This window comes from Misgurnus anguillicaudatus, chromosome 2 (genome assembly GCF_027580225.2).
Source record: "Misgurnus anguillicaudatus chromosome 2, ASM2758022v2, whole genome shotgun sequence".
Taxonomy (NCBI): Eukaryota; Metazoa; Chordata; class Actinopteri; order Cypriniformes; family Cobitidae; genus Misgurnus; species Misgurnus anguillicaudatus.
Genome location: NC_073338.2, coordinates 26,149,595 through 26,171,419, shown reverse-complemented (window position 1 = coordinate 26,171,419; position 21,825 = coordinate 26,149,595). Strand labels below are relative to the sequence as shown.

General features: G+C 37.7%; 1 protein-coding gene across 1 annotated transcript in view; it reads left to right on the top strand.

Annotated features, from left to right (window-relative positions):
- grin3ba (glutamate receptor, ionotropic, N-methyl-D-aspartate 3Ba) overlaps positions 1-21,825 on the top strand; it is a 60,202-nt gene that overhangs the window by 24,215 nt on the left and 14,162 nt on the right. Inside the window, exons 3-5 of the mRNA XM_055202150.2 lie at positions 8,417-9,509; positions 9,637-9,782; positions 17,566-17,681. Of these exons, the coding sequence (XP_055058125.2) occupies positions 8,417-9,509; positions 9,637-9,782; positions 17,566-17,681 (1,355 nt within the window). The remainder of the gene's footprint in view (positions 1-8,416; positions 9,510-9,636; positions 9,783-17,565; positions 17,682-21,825) is intronic.

Genomic DNA, 21,825 nt, shown 5'->3' with positions numbered 1-21,825 from the left:
ACAAAATGCAACAGGCACATTAAAATATTATACTTAACTTTATGTATGTGCACAATACATAAAAACTGACAACTAACAGAACTTGTTCTTCCTCATACAAAAGGGTACTAAAATTTTCTGACATAGGAAAAAAACTAACAAAACATTTAATTAATTAATTAACTGTAATTAACTGTTTTCCAGTGATATTGACCCAACAGTGCATGGCTTAACCCATTATTGTACTGTTTTTATCTTATTTTAGGTGAATCGGTCTCCAAATGCAATAAAATATAATTGTATACATTTTAATTATTATTATTAATATTAGATTATTGATTTTATTTGTTACAATCAAAAAACATTATGAACTAAAAATATTGATGACACTGTTATAAAACTATTTGACAGAGTATTAACACTTAATGACATTTTAATGACAAATTATATTTGTACCACTATATTTGAGGTCAAGAAAAATATGAATGACACTGTTATAAAACTTTATGACAAAGTATTAACACTTAATGACATTTTAATGAAAAATTATATTTGTACCACTATATTTGAGGTCAAGAAAATATGAATGACACTGTTATAAAACTATATGACAAAGTATTAACACTTAATGACATTTTAATGACATAACATATTCGTACCACTATAGTTGACGTCAAGAAAAATATTTATGATGCTGTCATAAAATCTATTCGACAGAGTATTAACACTTAATGACATTTTAATGAAAAATTATATTTGTACCACTATATTTGAGGTCAAGAAAAATATTAATGACACTGTTATAAAACTATATGACAAAGTATTAACACTTAATGACATTTTAATCACATAACATATCCGTACCACTATAGTTGAGGTCAAGAAAAATATTTATGATGCTGTTATAAAACTATATGACAGATTATTAACGCTTAATGACATTTTAATGACAAATTATATCCACACCACTATACTGTACTGCCCTACAAAGGCTAAGTGCAGTAACTAAGCAAACACTGAAACCGATAAAAATGCCCTTAAAGTTTTTTACACCAGCCAGTCAAACATGTTACTGCAATTTTGGCACACAGGTTTTTTCTGAAATGGGACAAAATTGAACCAGGAGACTTTGTCACAAGACACAACAGATCTCACAAAGCTCATTTCAACCCTTAACTCAATATTGACCAAATGCATAGTTACTACGCTTTGGCTTTGTAGGGCAGTATAGTAGAGGTCAAGAACAATTTTCATGACGCTGTTATAAAACTATTTGACAGAGTATTAACACTTAAAGGAGCATTTCATTCACAATAAATTTTGAATTTGGTGCCTATTTGACCGAGAAAATGAGTGTTTGTAGTCTCACCCCCTCTACAAAGATATAGGACTTCCTTCTTTCAATTATGCAAAATGATGATTTTTACATCATTGAAAGAAGGAAGTGCAACACTGAAATCCATATTTCTCCTGTCTCAGGGGAAACAGAGGGAATGTTGCACAACCATTCAAAAACATGACTGGGTTTCTAACTATACACAGCTTAATGCAAATGGGTGAAGTGTCCCTTTAATGACATTTTAATGAGAAATTATATTTGTACAACTGTAGTTGAGGTCAAGAAAAATATTAATGACGCTGTTATAAAACTATATGACAGAGTATTAACACTTAATGACATTTAACTGACACAACATATCTGTACCACTATAGTTGAGGTCAAGAAAAATATTCATAATGCTGTTATAAAACTATATGACAGAGCATTTACACTCAGTGACATTTTAATAACAAATTCAGTTTGTATCACTTGTAAAAAGTGTTTAGTTATGTTGTCAAGTTGTCATAAACATGCATAAAATATCCTTTATGTTCACGACACATGTCATATCATGATTATGAAGGTGTCATGTCAGGCTTATGAACACCCCTTCAAGTAAAGTGTTACCGGATCTTTCTAACAGATTCCTGTGACAAGTTTTGTACCTTTTATTTTAGAGTGTTGTTGGTAAATGATTGTGTGCAGCTTAAATGCAAAACAAATATTTAAAGCAACGTCTCGATCCAAGACATCAAGAATCAATTAAGGGATGCAGTGAGCAGATGTATAATGTCACCACTAATGGCTTACCTATTAAATGACTCAATAAATGATTAAATGATCTATTAAGGGACTGTCATCATTAGATATCCATTATAAATCTTTTTATGTTTTTTCATATCAATATTCTCCTAATCATTTGTAATACAGTAAAACATATATTTCACCTTAAAGTATCTACAGCATCTACTGTATGATTTCTTGATAGCTATTGTTAGTAACTCCCTCACACTGGTCTACAGGCTGTCAATATAAAAATTTGATTTATATTTGTAATTCATAACCACAGATTTGTTTGTTAGCTGCACACACAGTACAGTCATTTCAAGCTAAATCAGCAGTTGTTGGTGTGGGTCGACACAGTAAATACATGGTAATACTTTATAATAAGGTTGTATTTGTTAACATTAGTAAATGCATTAGATAATAACAATGAGCAATATAGTTTTTAAGCATTTATTCATTTTTATTCATATTAATTAATGTCAATAAAATTGTTCAAATTAGCTCATGGCACATTAACTTATGTTAACAGTTAAACATTATTAATAACTACTGAAATGAACATTAATAAATGCTCTAGAATTGTGGTTCATTGTTATTTCATGTTAGGTAATGCGTTAACTAATGCAACCTTATTGTAAAGTGTTACCAAATACATTTTACATTTAGATTGTTATAAGAAAAAATATCTGTATTAGTATTCCAGACACTGGCGTTATATTACAAGACCATTCTTTCCTGGCCGCAGCATGCTTTCATATCTAAAAGTTATTTTTTCTGATGGAGCCACTGGGGACGTTAAAATGCAATTAAATGACTCAGGGGCGTTTTCAATACATCTATACCTCCTAAATCAAAATAATACCTCTGTGCGCATTTACATAAACATTCAGGTAAGCAGTTGCACAATGATGTATATTCTCAGCAGGGTATATGTCATTCGTGTCACCTTTATGCACCGCACATTTTATACTCATAGCTCACACACTGACCTGCAGAAAACAGCATAGGACATTTATGCATTCAGACTGCCTGCCTTTTTCTGTCTTAAATGCCAGTGTCCGGTCCATTGTCAAGAGCTCACAAACCTCCTGTCCACTTCCTCTCACCCTGATGCATTGTTGTTATTGTGCCATTGGAGGAGTCTGGGAGGGTTGTGACATTCACTAACAGTGTGTACGCACATGTTTCAGGATAAATCCTACGTATGTTTTTAAAGCTAATGATTTACTTTTAGGTTTGTACTTTCAGTTTTTCAAAATACAAAGTAAAATATATATATATATATATTTGCTTAATGTCACTATATACTGTGTAATCTATGTGTCTTATATGTCAGCAGTCCCCCAGTGAGCAAGCCAAAGGTGACATTAGCAAGGATATAAAACTTCAATGGTGTCGAAGTGAAGAAAAACCAGGCTCAAGGGAGAGTCGGTTCTCCTCGGACACATTTACATAATGCTGGTCCAACTAGACAGAAGATGAATACTACTTGTAGAAGCAAACCAATCTGTGAAATTATACAGAATGTAGCCTAACCAGAAAGTTAAGGAAGCTGTAAAATTATTGAAAAATGATTTTAAAAGTCCATCTTATATTGTATGCTGTGCCAAAGGAGCATTATTTATTGATGTGCTGTATTGATGTTGAGCATCTTTTCAGAGTAGAGGGTCTGCCAGATTCTTATTGTCAATACGTCTAAGCACTTTCATAATAACAAAATGATTTATGTAACCATGTGCCATGAAAGTGCAGTCGATCATGTGTAGTCAGGGAGGCTGTGCGTTAAACGAAAGGACACATTTATGTGAAGATGCACCAGTAAATTACATGTGCGACATGCTTTGTTAAACACTTAATTAATGATTTTCATTGTGTCTTTATTATGCACTCTAAAAATGCAGAGTTGGGTCAAAAAGAGACAAACCCAGCCAGGCGTGTGTTAAATGAACCCAGAACATGTTTATATTTGACTCAGAAATGGCATAAAACAACCAAGCATTGGTTTAAATACAACTCAAAGGTTGGGTTTGTCCTTTTAACCCAGCACAGGGTTAAAAATAAACCAATATTTTTTTAGGCCCGATGAAGACCCAGTAGGGTCGAAACGTTGCTACTTTATTTAAATATGGGAGTTAAAAGCAGTTTTGCGGACATTAAACTTTTTTCACTTTAATAGTTTATTTTGTCCTGCACATGCCAGAAGGTGGGATGTGCACACAATTACTTGTTTAACATATTGGGTTATTAACCAGTGTCGGCCGGTGACTTCTTTTTTCGAGGGCGCATGATGCGAAGATCGTCAGAACATGTATGTAGTTCGTAATTTCAAAATATGTGTTCTGTGCGCCGAGTGAACTTATGTGCATCACGTGTCTGGTCAAAATAAGTGCCTGCTGCAGACGCGTCCGAAGGGTTTATGATAAAAGAGACGCTCGCGTTTGCCAGATCCTCGCATAATCTCATGCGTAATCAGAGTTTAGTGTTCAGGGAGTGTCTTGCGTTTATTTTGCGAATGTGAGCGCTTTTTTATCATAAACGGTTTTGACGCGTGTGCAGCAGGCACTTGTTTTGACAAAACACATGATGCACATGGTTCACATGATGCAACAAACACATATTTTAAAAAAAGGAACAACACACATGACACTCCGAACACATATTTTGAATTTGCGCCCCTTGGAAGAGCAGTCACGAGCCGCCACTGTTATCAACCCATGCTAGGTAAATATTAGACAGAATACACTGCTGTGTTAAAGGAAAAATTCAGGATTTTACACTTAAAGCCCTGTTTTCAGATTGTTTATGATGAAATAGAACGGTTTTGACTGTAATTTCGACATATGCGGCTGCCCCAAGAATTTACGGGTGATTGTTGTTTACCTCTACAATGTGTGTATAGGTGCACTGGAACAATCCTTCCTAAAATGCATTATGCTTTCGTTTACAAAGACGTGAAACTCACCGAGTGGTCAGGGGTGTTCACTGATATCCTCACACAAAAATCGCGGCAAAATACGCATTCCAACAGTTGTTAGCATTCGTTGTAAACTTGTGGAGCTATTTTTCCAAACGCCTCACACCCGTACATTCTTCCGCTGAGAGCTTGAATAATAGACACTCCAGCCCAGTTGGTGGTGCTAATCCACCTTTGCCAATTGCAAGAATACAAACAAAGTTCCCGGCGCGGAGTAATATCTCACAGCACATCTAATACAAGTCAATGGAGTTGGCAAAAACGATGATAAAACAACTGTTGGAATGCGTATTTTGCAGCGATTTTTTTTTTGTGAGCATATCAGTGAACACCCCTGTACACTCGCTGAGTTTCACGTCTTTGTAAACGAAAGTTTAATGTATTTTAGAAAGGATTGTTCCAGTGCACCTATACAGCCATTATAGAGGTAGGAGGTGATACAACAAACACCCGAAAATTCTCGGGGCAGCCTCATATGTCGAAATTTCAGTCAAAACCGTTCTATTTCATCATAAACAATCTGAAAACAGGGCTTTAAGTGTAAAATACTGAACTTGTCCTTTAATACTGACTCAATGCTGGATTGCTTTAACCCAACTGCTGGGATATTATAACCCATGGTTGCATACTGTAAAAACAATCCTGCATTGGGTAATTATTAATCCCAGCATGTGTTTTGTCCCAGCGTGGGTTAAAAATAAACCAGTGCCTTGTTTTGTGCATCCTGTGTTAGGCGATTATCTGTGAGGAATTAACAGATAATAACTGGTAAACAAATCAAAAAGTTGATGCTGCGGCTGCCTGGGTTGACCCAATGTGCGATCAATCCCCAAAAGTGAAAGGTCTCTTATCATTGTATATTGGAAAAAACCTTGCCTATCTGCTCACTTGCACAAATGAGATTTTTTAACAGTTAGAAAGAAGTAAAATCACATCCAGATATAAGATTAAACTTGCGTTGTTATACGAGTCTAAGCTCAGATAAGTAAACTTTCCATGAAATGATAAAATGTGAGACTGGGTGGAATACAGTATTGCGATTTTTAATATTCACCTCACAGTATAAAAATTCCCCTATTTCAAGGAATATTTCCCCTTAGAAATGAGAGTTCAGCGAAGGAGCGCATGCAATAGGTCTGAACGCATTCTTTGTCAAAATCAGAAAAAAAAACATGACATATTGTGATTATTGTTTCACAGAGATGCTAATGCCTTCTGAGGTTTAATAATAATCACAACAGCTGTATTCTGTAGTTTTCATATATAAAAACACAACCCGCTTTTGCTTATACAATATCCGCTGACTTTAACTGCTCTCACATGAAACATTGGAAGCGTTTTCAGTGGGTCAAACGTAGGCTATGGAAAGAAATTAACGACTTAGCCAATCAATTTTTCTTCTTTTTTTCCTCTCCGTTCTGTTTTAATGGAAGTGTGCCGTTAAGGTCACACAGAGTGCTTAGTCTCATTTAGCCACACATCATAAGCCTCTTTATATTTTTCCTCCGTGACCCAGACACCACCCACTAGCCCTTTGACTACTTACACCTCTAGCTGATTTATCGATAGAAATCGATCTTTAAACTAATTCAAGGCAGAGCCATAAAAACTGTGCGAGTGTGTTTGGAACGGCATCACCTCCTTTATGTCCAGATATATATTTAAGTGTAACATTGGGTGTTATTCATCTGTAAATCCCGCTTTATTTATTTATTTATTTATTTGTTACACTTCAATAGAAGGTTATACTTGCTGTCCTATTGATGTTAAGGACGCGGACTGTCAAATGCGGGATATTGGTTCGAAAGATTTACTGTGATTCGGCCTCTGGATGGCTGCCCGGGTCGTAATCCTGCACTTATGTCCTTTTGCCTTTGAAAGCTGATCTGAACTCATGAATCAAGATTGATTCATATCTCATCCATATCCATTTTGCTCTGATTCTGCTCTCTTGCTGTAAAGCATATATTTGTGCTAAAATTTAAGTACTTTTTCATTTAAGGAATAAGTGAGGAATAAATATGGAAATCTCAGATTTTACCCAACAAAATATTACTGTATATTTCTTATAAAGTGACACATTCATTTTTTTACTAGTTTATGAGGATTACATCATCATTGCAGTTATGAAAAAAAATGGTAGACTAAAGTAAATTTGCTTAATGCTGTTACATGTAAATTACAAAAATATTGGCACAAGCAGCATTGCGACCTATATGGACCTATATAGTCTCAAACTAAAATACATATTTGAGCTGTCCTAATTTTAAAACCCGTTGTACTGACATATCTTAACATAAATCAGTGCCATTGTTTTGTCTCAAGATGCACACCTGTATTGTTTTTTTTTGTACGGTTTGTTTTTAAAAACTACTTAAATGTCCTAATATAACTAAGGCCTAGTCTGGATTAATCTAAACCCTGTCCGGGAAACCGCCCCATAGTCACATTTATTTATTTTTGTGATTTATTGTTTTCTACATAAACCCATCCTAAATAATGTAAAGAACATTCTGTTCAAATCTAACTTCCATATCTTTAATATTAACAGGGTAAAGTTAAGATTTAAGTCATGATACTAGTTAGTTTATGAGACTTGTGCAACAGAATTATAATGCTTAGGTTTATTGACTACCTACTGGTATCATCCCACAGACAAAATCCCAAAGTGCATTTTGGTGAAAGTTTCTGTGGCATTGCCTCTTGCTGATAGGAGTGCTAATTTTAGGAACACTCCTATTGCTCATAGTGATTTTGAGGGAAGTGACAAACACCCAAATCATCATTAGTTGAACAGTATGAAACAAAGACATATTATGACATATGACTAATCCAACCTTACTACATCAGGTAACATAATCGCATGCCAAATAAAAGTGATTTTTTTTTTGCATAATATATGTGTGTGTGTGTGTGTGTACTGTGTGCAATTATTATGTATACTTAACCACACACACATATTCATTTCCGAATGTTTTAATTTATATATAATTTTTTAAATGTATATATAATTTTTTTTATTTATATATAATATAGAATATATACAAATATAAATACATATATACACAAATGTAAATGTTTCTTAAATACATACATCAATGTGTGTGTATTATATATACATAATAATTGCACACACTCATATATTATGCCAAAAATCACTTTTATTTTGTATGCGATTAATCGCAATTAATCTTTGCCCAGCACTAATTTTAGATCAAATAATAAATCTTAAAGGTAATTGCTCAGTATCATTTCTATAGTGAAAGACTTTTATAAAGCCATCTTTTCACTGTCTGTGCTTTAACCAGGAGGCATATTTATTCCCCTTACAATGCATATGTCTCTGCTGTGCACAGGTTTCTGTCAAACACTTCCTTCACAGGCCTGACAGGCCAGGTGCAAGTACAACGCTCCACTTCCAGGGTGCTTACGTCCCAGCATTACCACATCTGGAGTCTACAGCGGGACCCTTTAGGTCAGCCCAGTTGGGTGACTGTGGCAAGTTGGCAGTCGGGCCATCTGGAAGTAGAGGAACAGAGCCTGTGGCCAGGCATGAACCAACGCCATCGGGAAGAGGGCCCGGGGATCAGATTAGGCGGCCGCTGGCAAGCAGGACTCCCAGTGGCAGGGAGCAGATTGCGTGTGGTGACCTTGGTTGAGCACCCGTTTGTATTCACACGGGAGGTGGACGACGAGGGCCAATGTCCGGCGGGGCAGCTGTGCCTCGACCCTCAAACCAACAACTCTGAGGTCCTCAATCAGCTGTTTAGGGATCTGGAGCAGACCAATAGCAGTTCACTGCCAACTGAGATCCGTAAATGCTGCTATGGCTACTGCATCGACTTGCTGGAAAAGCTAGCTGAGGACATGAACTTTGAGTTTGACCTGTATATTGTGGGCGATGGGAAGTACGGGGCGTGGAAAGGAGGTAAATGGACCGGGCTGGTTGGCGACCTGCTCAGTGGTGTGGCTGATATGGCCGTCACCAGTTTTAGCATCAACTCTGCTCGAAGTAGAGTGGTAGACTTCACAAGTCCTTTCTTCTCCACCAGTCTGGGAATCCTGGTGCGCAGCAAGGACACGGCCGCACCCATTGGTGCCTTCATGTGGCCCCTTCATTGGTCCATGTGGGTGGGCATCTTTGTGTCATTGCATATTACGGCGCTTTTCATCACCCTGTACGAGTGGAACAGTCCATTTGGCATGACTCCGCACGGACGCAACCGCATCAGGGTCTTCTCGTACTCGTCTGCTCTGAACCTCTGCTACGCTATCTTGTTTGGCCGGACTGTTGCCAGTAAAAAACCAAAGTGCTGGACAGGCCGGTTCCTCATGAATCTTTGGGCCATATTTTGCCTGCTGGTTTTGTCCAGTTACACAGCCAACCTAGCAGCTGTCATGGTCGGGGAGAAGACCTTTGAGGAGGTGACAGGAATTCATGATGTCAAGGTGAGACATTGTATTATATTAGAGATAAAATGCTCAAATGTTCATTTATGTTGTGTTATATGATCATTGTATGATTATGTCAGTTTTTTCTCATAGATTCAATCCCCCTTTCATTCTTCTTTTCAAGCTCCATCACCCGTCTCTAGGGTTTCGCTTTGGCACAGTTCGAGAGAGCAGTGCTGAAGATTATATGAAGAAGAGCTTCCCCGAGATGTATGAATACATGAGGCGCTTCAACAAGCCCACCACTCCTGATAGAGTTTCTACACTCAAGTAAGTGTTTAAACCCAGGAGGGAAACCAAGGTGATAACAGATACTGCAGGTGGAAAGCCCATTGTAGGGTGGAAGATCTAATAAAATGATTAAAATGAATCACTTGAAGTAAATTTATTTGCAGTACAGTGTATTCAGGGTATATGGAATCTATCATGTAAAAAGCCGCACTCTCACACATACATTTATATTTTTAAACAAGATAAAATCAAATAGTCTCAAATAGCAGGTCTGCCAGCAGACAGAGAATAAAATATACTGTAGTTCTTAAACATTTTGGTGCCAGACTGCTTCAAAAATCAAACATAAGTGATTCTGCTGTTTTTGTCCATATTCTACTTATACACTAGATGAAATCTAGCTATTAAATATAAAGGAACTAGATGTTTTGCTAGGAAATTGTTTGCTAGCCAAAGCGGCTTTCAATAAATACTTGGTGTTTCGAGTCTGTTAGAATAGTTTATGTCAAGCCCTCAAACTTTAAAAGTTTGCTGTGGGGTTAGGGTATTTACTGTAGCCTATATGTTTTTGTAAGATCGAACAGTGCTGACTTCAAACACTCACTTCGTCCAAAACCGCCTATATTCATACTATATAGGTGAGTAGGATGTCCAAGTATAGTATTCGAAAAACAGTATACGAAAAGTACCTGAAAAGCTGTGTCCCAATTCAAGGGATGCGACCTTCTAAGGACGCGACCTTAAAAGGGGAGCACTCTGTCTTTGAAGCAGCCTCTAAAGTCTGCGAAGAGAATTAAAATGAGACGGTCTAGCCTTCGGAGGATCCATAATTTGCGTCACCGGCTGCACACGCCCACCGCGCCTGTCAGCAGGACACAGTGGAGACATTTCTGACTTATTAAAATAAATTTTATTTTCGAAAATATGACACGTTGATGTAATTTAAACCTAACCAACAGTATATCAAATTAATCAACCTTAGAAATATGCACAACATAAACCAAATAATATTAATACTAAACATAACTTATAATACTAAAACAGTGACAAGAAACAAATGTCTGCTAAATACACACTTTTATTAAAAAAGGTTTTAATTGTTAATTTTAAAATATCCAGCAAATATATATTCTAGTGCTGTGTTCAAAATATCGATACGACGATACATCGTCATGGACGCCTTGGGATAACCTCTGCTGTTAAGGATCCATTTGTTCTATCCTTAACAGCGCTGAGAAATAAAGACGCATTTTAAGGCTTCATTTTAAGCATCCTTTGAATTGGGATGACTTTATTAGCCTTTAGTCGGACTGCTGTGATGCAATAGGTCTTAGAATACGTCGTTAGAAGGTCGCAGCCTTTGAATTGGGACACAGCTAATGACCAACTACTTTCAGCAAGATCCTGAAGTTTTCATTCAATGGACACTTTACTATCCATTAAGCCCCCGGGAGAGGAATTTTCCAACTTAGATGGATAGGCATTGTTTTATTAAAAAATCAAAACACCGTCTGAAAGCGGTAACACATTCAAATGCAAATACATATTAAACAGCTGTCCCTAGTGTTTAAATTGCGCTAAAGTTATTCCAGTTAACGACTAAAGCTGCATTCAGACTAGCAGCGACTAGAAATAGCAAAGCGACATGTTCTCAATGGAAGCTTGGTGACTTCCAGCGACATGAGCGACAGTGACCCTTGGCGACTGGAGGGGGCGGGTCCAGTCGCGCAACAACTTGCAAAATGTATGCAAATTATAAGGAACTTTCAGGAGCGACTACCAATGAGAACGAAGCAGTGCAGTTCACGTCATCCGTCACTCGTCAGTTACTGGAGTGGACTGTAGCTACCTGTACTTATTTGTTAATGACAACCAGATTTAGAAATGCCTCTTTTGAAAGAGACGAGTGACACACAGCGACAAAGTCGCGTATAACTTTTTGTTATGATAACGTATATCACATAATGTATTAACATGTAATACTTCCGAATTTATTCATACGATTTATAGTCATACTATACAGTAACGGTCGACGAGTAAGTACTTCATCTAATTCAGTACCTACTGTCACAGTATGCGATTTTGGATGCAGAAATTAAGTATTCCACTTAGCCAGCTAATGTCACCCTTCCACTGCACACGATATTTAGACAAGACTGTCGGAATTCGCCCCTAGTGGCAGTCGTAATGAACTTTTAGTTTGAACGTAATCCGTGTCAACATGGGAGAGTAGCACATTTCAGTTAATAAATAATAAATGAATAAAGTACACGAATGAATAACTACATGGATGCAAATAAATAAAACAACAAACAGCTAGGCATATAACAAAATGCCACCAATATTTTTGGAGAGAACATATGGCAACATGATTAAAAATAATTACATATAAATATTAAATTAATAATTCATCATCAGTAATCAATCGTTTTTAAAGGATTCAAGTGATACAAAAAAAGATTCATTGTTTTCAGCTCGCACAAATGTTTTGATTGGAATACATTGAAATACATCACTTCTGGTCAGCGGGTCGAATGTGGGTTAGTCGATTAACTGTGGGTTTGCACCAGCCGCGTTTGAGGCGTCAAATTCGCGTTTAGTTTGCCGCTTGAGCATTTTGAGTTTACTCGCTTCATTAACGTGTGAAACCGCGCATGAAATTCTAGTCATCGAGACATTCACGTGGAAATTCGCATCATGGGAGGGGCTTCTGTGACTTTGCTCGCTTCCTGTAATCACTAGAGCAAGCTCCTGATTGGTTAACGTGGAGCGTTTTTCTGCAAAAGTTCAAATTTTTCAACTTGCGCCTTTGCCCGGGCAACTCTCAATTTGCGCCATTCGCTCGTCCAGTTTGTGTCTACCGCGCAGCCCTAAACGCCTCATTCGCGGCGCGAGACCTCCAGACGCGCGTCAACGTGTCTTCACATTGACTTAACATTAAAATCACTCGCACTTGGCGCCTCTACCGTGGCTGATGTGAACACAGCATAAGTTCAATAGTTGCTTAAGTCCAAAGTTCTTATCGGATCCAAATATTTTGCATCTGCAGATGATCGCAACCCCACACAGCCCTTGTGCGAGTCTCCATAGGGACAACAAAAGCACTATTACAGATTTTTATTAACAAAACAAGTGGATTCACAAACTCACAATACTAAAAGCTAGATCAAGATCTTTCTAATCTAGGGCGATTTGCAGACAACCTGGACTCTTTCACATGATAGAACAGATGTTTATACCATCATGATAGGACAGCAAAAAGGGGAAAATGCTCAGTCCTTGCACAGACAACAAGCATCCCAAAAAGCTCACAATATTGATCCAAATTAATAGGGCCCAAAAACTGTCAAAGTATAAGGGCACCATGTCAGTTCTCACAACCTCGTAAGCTCTTGAGACTCCTGTGAAATGAATGTGGATCTCTGTATGGCATGCAGTTACAGTCATTTCCCTTTTAAGAGGAATTGCCAGCTCGCCCTTTTTAAACAAACAGAGTGCATGAGGAGTGTCGACAGCAACAGGTGTCTGCTTTTCAGGCTTTAGCTCTGTTGTCTCAGCTTGCATTCATCCCTGAAAGAAAAAGCGCGGCACACTCTAGGCTGAGAAGTAAGCAAGTCAGTCTCTCTCAAGTCAAAGTCTCTAAACTTGCTGAATGATGCCAAAGCTTCGCTTCAAAGTTGACAGATTTCTCAAGGCAAGCAAACACTCACATGCCCACAAACGCACACAAAGATGTATCTTTAGATTCAAGCTCCTGCACTGTGCAGGATTTGTCTTTGTACCCTCTTTCTTTTAGAACTGATGCTGGTTTTCCTTACATGTCAAAATTCCCTGCTCGTTTCACACGAGACACCTTTACACGGTCAGCATTTTTAGAGTTGAGATCGCAGCGATAGTTCAGAATCCTTGGGGCAGGCTTTTTTAGACAAGCATCCGGACAAAGCTTACTCTAAAAAATATCTTGTGTAAGAGACTTTAATACTGTGATCCTGTCTTCCCAAACTTTTTCTGTCACCTTTGAGGTAAAGTGAGGTCAGCTGATGAGCAAGTAGTGCAATTTAAAGGCTCATTGTGTAACTTTAAGAAGGATCTCCTGACAGAAATGCAATATAATATACATAACTATTTTATCAGTAGTTTAAAAAGACCTTACATAATGAACTGTACTGTTTTTATGACCTTAGAATGAGGTAGTTTTTATCTACACACACCACGATTCTCCTTACATGGAAGTCACTGTCACTGCCAGACAACGACATATACAAAATCACTTCTGTAGCTTTAAAGGTGCAGTGTGTAAATTTTAGCGGCATCTAGTGGTGAGGTCCCAAATTGCAACCAACAGCTCAGTTCACAGCTCACCCCTCGCTTTTGAAATGCATAGAGAAGCTACGGTAGCCAACACAGGACAAACATTTCATCACTGGAGACAATTTAATAAAAAAGTTTGTCCATTATGAGCTTCTGTAGAAACATGGCGGGACAAAATGGTGACTTCCATGTAGGGGGACCCTCGGTGTATGTAGATAAAAACATCTCATTCTAAAGTAATAAAAACATAACGGTTCATAATGAAAGGTCTTTATACACCCCTGATAATATAGTTTTGTATATTATTTTGCATTTCTGTCAAGAGATCCTTCTGGAGATTACACACTGCCCCTTTAAAAAGATTAATTTTATTTCATTTATATCATGAAGAAAGCCCTATTCGGACGGGATTAGTTTTTTGGGGGTAGATGGTGTAATGTAATTTTACCACAGGACATCTGTAATATTGATGGTCAATTCGCACGGGATTAGAAATCTCAGTGAATATTAACGTGTATATTTACAGCTGGTCTATTCGCACTGGATTAGTATTACCTGAGGTAATATCTCCGAACCTTTTTACAGAAGGTAAAAGTCGCAGTAATCTTTACTGACATTGTCCGTAATGATTACTGACATGGAGCATTTGGATGAGACTAAAATCACTGAGAAGCTCTGATAAAAATTGGATTACCCCACCTCCCTATGTAAAACTAATCCCGTTCGAATAGTACTGAAGACAGTGTTATTATTAATTTGATTCTATTTCTGTACCTATAAATACAGTGGGGCTCGAAAGTTTGGGCACCCTTGGTAAATATGAGCAAAGAAAGCTATAAAAAATAATCTATAATGTTTCTTCTTTTAAGCTTTAATAAAAAAATAACAAAAATATAATGTTTCATTGAAGTAAAACAATTGAAAGTGAAGGGAAAATTACATTACGAAATAAATAATTTTTTCTAATAACCATATTGTGTTCCTACTGCCAAAAATACTCTTCTTCATTTCATGTGTCCAGAAAACCAAGTCCTATTTGATTTGCCATACTGGAACTTTAAATAGGACTTGGTTTTGCGGACATATGAAACAAAGAAGAGTATTTTTGGCAGTAGGAACACAATACACTCTAAAAAACAAACGGTGCTATATAGCACCAAAACAGTTGCTTTGGATCGTAACGATAGAAGAACCATTTTTAGTGCCATATAGCACCGGTGAAGCACCAGTGAAGCACCAGTGAAGCACCTGTGTAGAACCATATAGTGCCATGTAGAACCCTATGTGGTGCTATAGTGGTGCTATATGGCCCCTATATGGCTCTACACTGGTGCTTCACCGGTGCTTCACTGGTGGTTCACCGGTGCTACATGGCACCAAAATGGTTCTTCTATCGTTACGATCCAAAGCAACTGTTTTGGTGCTATATAGCACCGTTTGTTTTTTTAGAGTGTATGGTTTTGGTGCACACATTGATTAAAAAGTGCTCCATGTATACAGTTAAATATACTGCTGGATCTTCATTGTTTTGAGCCTACTTTTATACCAGAGGTCCTTGACATCTCATTTAGACACATGGCTTTATGGCTTATTATATCAAATACCAACAAATAAAAAGTCAAAACCTGACTTGCTCTGCTGGAAATCTTATGGGTCATGGTAAAATATTTCATCAAGACATTGGTTAAAACAAACATCAAAGTAAATAAAAAAGGGTCCCTTACACAAAATCAAGGTCCTGTCATAGCCATCCCAGTTCCCTGACCTGAACCATACAGAAAATGACTGAAGAGTAGAGAGCAGCAACATATGAAGGTCTGGAGAAATTCTGTATGAGGAATAATCTAAGATCACCTGCCATGAATTCTTTAACCTCATCAGACATTATAAAAGAAGACTCTGAGCTGGTATCTTTGCAAATGGAGGTAGCAAAGAGGATTAAATAAAGGGGTGCCCATATTTATGCCCAGTATTGGAGAAAATGATTTATTTTGTAATGTAATTTCCCCTTTACTTTCAATTGTTTTAATTTAATGAAACATTATATTTTTGTGATTTTTTTTTTTAATTAAAGCTTAAAAGAAGAAACATTGTAGATCATTTTTTATAGCTTTCTTTGCTCATATTTACTAAGGGTGCCCAAACTTTTGAGTCCCACTGTATACTGTTAAGGGGGTCACACACCGGCCGTTGTAAAAAAACGAACACATTGTTTTCTATGAGAATTCGCACAACGGCGCAGCCAGGTGGTGCCTGTCTGTGCCGCCCTGCTTTAACTCAGGAAGTTGCTCAAATCCCTGTCGCGCCACACAGCGCCACTCACATAGTTTAACATTACATAACATCATATGTGTCCCAAATCATTAACGATTAACATTGGCTGCTAACGTATATTTAGGATTTTGAAGTAGACGCTATCTGACGAAGCTCGCGCTATTTAATGTACACTTCCGGTTTACGATACCTCCGAGTTGTCCTAGACGCGACTCGGCGCGACGCTGAGCTGCGCGGCCGGTGTGCGACCCCCTTTAGACCTTACTCTATCTTTTTTATTTTCATATGCTTGTAGTTTCTTGATTTGTTCTTACTTTTTTCCTCATTCCTTTTTTTGCTGACCGAAAATGATTTGATCCATGACTCAAAAAACTTAATGTAATTCGTTTAACCACTACTATATTGTAAAATGATGTCATTTGAGAATAGGCATTGAGGTCCACCCTATTTCACAAAGGTCCACTCAATTTAAAATTTCTGCCCTCGCCACTAGTGTTATCCAGACATTATTGGCCATGAAAGTCTGTTATACTTAGGAGCAGACACTTATTGAGGTTTTTCTGGTAGGTTTTAGTACCACGTCATCTTAAAAAAAAAATGCCTCTTCAAAATTGCCTGAAAAACCACCTCATGGGAGGGTAAAAACTTTTTGCGATATATGAGCGTTTTTGCTAAATTGACGTATTTTCCATTCGCAAAATTTGAAGGGTAATGGTTCATGTAAGTGATGGCCACTCTTTTTCATTCATTCAGAGTGAATGATGTCTGAAGCTTTGAACACATATGATTTGTGTTATAAACAGACTGGAATAATGAAATCATTAAATCGTTCATCATAATGTACAGTGCATTTTAAAGCATGAAAGCGTCTCTATTCGTTGTAACTGCACAAAAATATGTGACCAATACATTTTTAAAGATTTCTTCATTTGTTGCTGACAGAAGACAGAAGATCAAATGAGTTTAAAGCAGCATGAGGTTGAGAAATTGATGAACCACCACATTAAGAGATAAAGTGACAGCTTATGAAACTGATTTGGCAATTATGTTTTCCTTTCAGTGCGAAGAAATCCAGGCTGGGCATTTCAATACATTTTGTCCAGCACTGTTATTACTTTCTATTGTGTTGTTTTCAGTCAACCTACTCGTTCCATTAAAGACAATTGTAATTAGCATAAGTTTGAATGGAGATGGTCTGCTTTGTTTTTCTCTGACTATTCTGTTCTGTGTGTTGAAGGACAGATCCTCCTCAGCTAGATGCCTTCATTATGGACAAAGCTCTGCTTGACTATGAGGTTTCCATAGATGCAGACTGCAAACTCCTGACTGTGGGAAAACCATTTGCTATTGAAGGTAAGGCCTCCTGTGGCACTCAGTATGATGTTCTCCAAACTTGTTAACAAGGCTAGCGCCTCTGACCATGATATACTGCATTACATTAGCTTATAAAAAACCTTGTGCTGTTTTTCAAGATTTTATACAAAATTACACCTCACAATTTAGACCTATCCATTAAATCACCTAGAGGCTAATGTGATGATTACCCTCCAAGTCAAAGAAGGCCTAGTTTGCCAAGTATTATTTCACAAAGCAAAGCTATTATGGGGTGTAGATGCATTTCATGGCGGTCACCCACCCGTGACGTACATCTCATCTAGATGTAATCTTCTGCTGTGTGCATATAGGTTTTTTGTTGTTGCTGTCTTCCAGACCTTTCATTATGACTGTGAGCTTTTATTAGATGCTTGATCAAAGCTGCACCATTACAATCATATCTGCTGGTCCTAAATAGACAGCTGCGTCAGGGTCTGCAAAGCTTGTAAACAGTGCGCTGCATAATCAGACCATGCAGGTATAAAGCTGGAGTCGAGCATCTGTTCAATACACAAGGTCTGTCATTGTAAACGTTATGTTAATGCAACCTCAGATAGAGAGAACTAGCAGAAGCTTTCATTTCGGAATGGGTTGTGTCCTTTAAAGTCCTGTTCAGATTTACTGTGATTTTATGGAGGTCACCCGGTAGCAAGTACTGTAAGTGTCCCCGCTGTTGGATGCCCTTACATTGCTGGTGGCCTGTACAACACGCCATAACTTTTTAAAATCTGATCACGAATGGGAGGTATGGCAAATGGAAACAGTATGTCATTCTGATTTGACAAGAAATCAATTATCTTGCTAGGAAAAATTTGCATTATACTTTACATCTTGAATAAATGCATGACTCTCTTGGAATACCTCAAATTTCAGACCTGGTCTTCGTGCATTTTTATATGTATTTTACGAGTTCGCTTTAGGATGCAATCAAATATGTTAATAAAATATATTTTGCATGGTGTCTGAGTACTCCCCCGTCCTTAACTGGGATAGATATACCAGCTGAGAATGAGGCGATGGGGTGGAGGAGGGATGCTGCAAAAAACAGTTACGGGACAGAGGTAAGGGATGGCTATGTACTGTATAAAGACCTCTTCGAGCTGAATGGTTGGATTACATGACTATGCTCCTCCCGAATTTAGGTAAATTTAATTTGAAGAGCTCATATATAATAGCCGCTAAACGACTCCTCCATCAAAAATTAGATAATGATATAACTGAATGCTTTTGGCATGTATTATACTTTTTTTATACATTTATATCAATTAATCATAAAATGGACCTGATATGTCACTAGACATTAAGAAATAATTTTCATTTCAATTACTTATATCACTGACAACAGTGGTCTGGCCAGAATATTATCATTTAAAAAGTGGAGTTGCAGCCCTCAACATAATGTTTATGTTGTCATGTTGTGTATTGGCCACCAGTTGTGTGATTGTAGTACCAGTTTTAGCCACAATCCTACATACTGTTCCTTTAAATACAGTTTACATATTATATTAGGATATTGACTGAAATTTTGAGCCTTTTACTTTTATTCAAAAAGGACAGTGAATAGAAACTGGAGACTTTTTTAGAAGTGGATATACTGTATGAAGAGTTTGGTTCCAAAACGCAATAAAATTTTGGTAAAAACGTGTCTTCTATACCAAGAAAGAAACAAGATGAAAACCACTATTTATAAACTTTCACATAGCATCTTTAGGTTATAATCACATTAAAAATTCATAATTTGATTTTCAAAGATTTGTTATAAAAACTGATTATTTTTTCCGCAAAATGAAATAAATCCATCCAAGTTTTTTTTTTCAAAATGCTATAAATCTATTGAATCAATATATAAATGTGCATTCATCTTTGCCATGTTATATTCATTTAGTTGACTAGTGGTATACACCGATTAAAAACACTTACTTTGTCATATTAAGAACACTGCTGCGGTTATACTTGGGACATCGTCGCTGAACTTTTTTGACAGCGATCAGCTGTAAAATGTTTTGGTCCTGCTCGATTTTCGTTGACTTCGTTGATTTTCGCACTGAATGGTGCGCTATGATTGGTTAAGCAAATGGGAGAAAAGATGACAGAACACGGCGGATATCGGATTTGGCGTAAAATTAAGAATTTACTTTTTAATACTGACCAGATACAGTACTGATTTTTTTTATGCCGTTTATTGCGTTTTAAAACCAAACTCTTCATATGTAATTAGAGGGTTTTGCTTTGAAAGACTTTATTTTAAAGTGGCATTTAAAAAAAAAAAGCCTTTTCATGTATTGACTAATAACTAGGGATGCACCGAATCCAGATTTTTTGGGTTCGGCCGAATACCGAATCCACTGTTTAAGATTCGGCCGAAACCGAATACCGAATCCTACTTGCATCCTTATTCCATTAACACAGTAAAACACATTAATGAGATAAACAACGTTTTTAACTGTACATTATGCCAGGATGACAAGAAAAACTATTTTGACAATTACCATAAGCCTATGCATAATGAAAGCGATGCGTTGCGACACGCTCGTTTTTCCAATAAGCAAGCAGCTCCGTGCTGAAACCCGGCGCTGAGCACCGAGAGTTAAAAAATATTCAACTTTGAGTGAGAAGCTCCGCTCGTCAATGTCAGTTTTCACACGGCCGTCCAATTACAGTGGAGGAGGGGCGGGACATTACCACAGCAACCAACCGGCTCATAGCTGAAGCATCAGAGCTACCAAGCGCTCGGGTGAAAAACAGCTGGCATTTGGCGTCCTCAAGGCGTTTTCAGCCGTGTTTAAAAGTTTTGGTGTGTCCAGCCCCTAAGGCTCACCGAAAGAAAAAGCTCATCTCCACGTCAGCACCCGATGTGTGTAATCAACGGCCGCGTGAAGTCGACCAGCGTAGCGCAAGCCTAGGGTTCGGTTCGGTGGAAAAAAAATCTAGGATTCGGCCGAACCCGAACCCCGTCAAAAAGCCCAGTATTCGGCCGAATCCGAATCCGAATCCTGGATTCGGTGCATCCCTACTAATAACCTTTTCATTGCCATTTAAGTGAAATTGCTGAACCTAAACATAAGAGCCTGATAAAAAATGCTCATTTATAATAAACATGTCAGATGCACTTAGAGGGTTTTGCATCTGAAGTCTTCATATATTGCTAAAGTAGCTTGGATTGTATGAGCACATTGCATCGCTAGAGTCTCTGACCATGCCCAATTCTCACTGCCAACAATTTCACTGTTACTCATATTGTTACCAACTCTCACTGACAATAAATAACTTCAGGTAGCTTTGTTCTTTGCTTAGAGTGTGAACACTCCTTAACGCAGCTGAGAAATAACTTATTGCACAAGGTACTTCACAGCTGCTTATTCCAGAAGCCAACCAGTGCTTCCTCTCAAATGAGTTCAAAAGCGCACATTTTGGTTTGTTGTAGTTGGCTAAGCAAAATGCAGCTGCGCAGCTTTGTAGGACAGTACCGAAGTTGATCAAGATGCAAGTGGTGTTGTGTTATGTGCTGAAAGGAGGGGAGGGATTGCTTGCCAAGAGTGATGTGTGGGATTGCTGTGAGCCGAGGGCTTTGATGAAATTTGTGGATGTCAGAGTTGTGCTCGCATCTCTCCGGTTGCCCGACTCCAGAACTGGCGCTATGACAGACGTGCTGTGCTGCCTACAGTGCATCGGTACAGAGCACCAAAGATTCATGCTTGTTCTTTCCAAGGCGCTCTGACATATCAATAATAGAGGTATTACTGCTATCAATACACACAGCAGAATGTTGAAGCAATCTTAAACCCTTACGGTGTTCATCTGACTTGCCAAGCTTTACATCAGCTGGTCCGGTGAGGAAGCAAGATATGTCACTCATCAGTAGGAAAATGTGCTTTTCTGCAGCTCAGCTGGTACATGGTGCTGCCAAGGTCATGGATGCATGTAATGATCAAATTTTATAGATTGAATGCACATGTCGCTTTGGATAAAAGAGTCTGCCAAATGCATTACAGTATAAAGAGAATGTATAAAATTACTTAATAAAAAAAAAGACCATGCTTATGAATGTATTTTACAGTCTTATAAATAGCAATAGACAGCATTATGGAGGAATATAACTGGATCTGGTGGACTTTTAATTTCA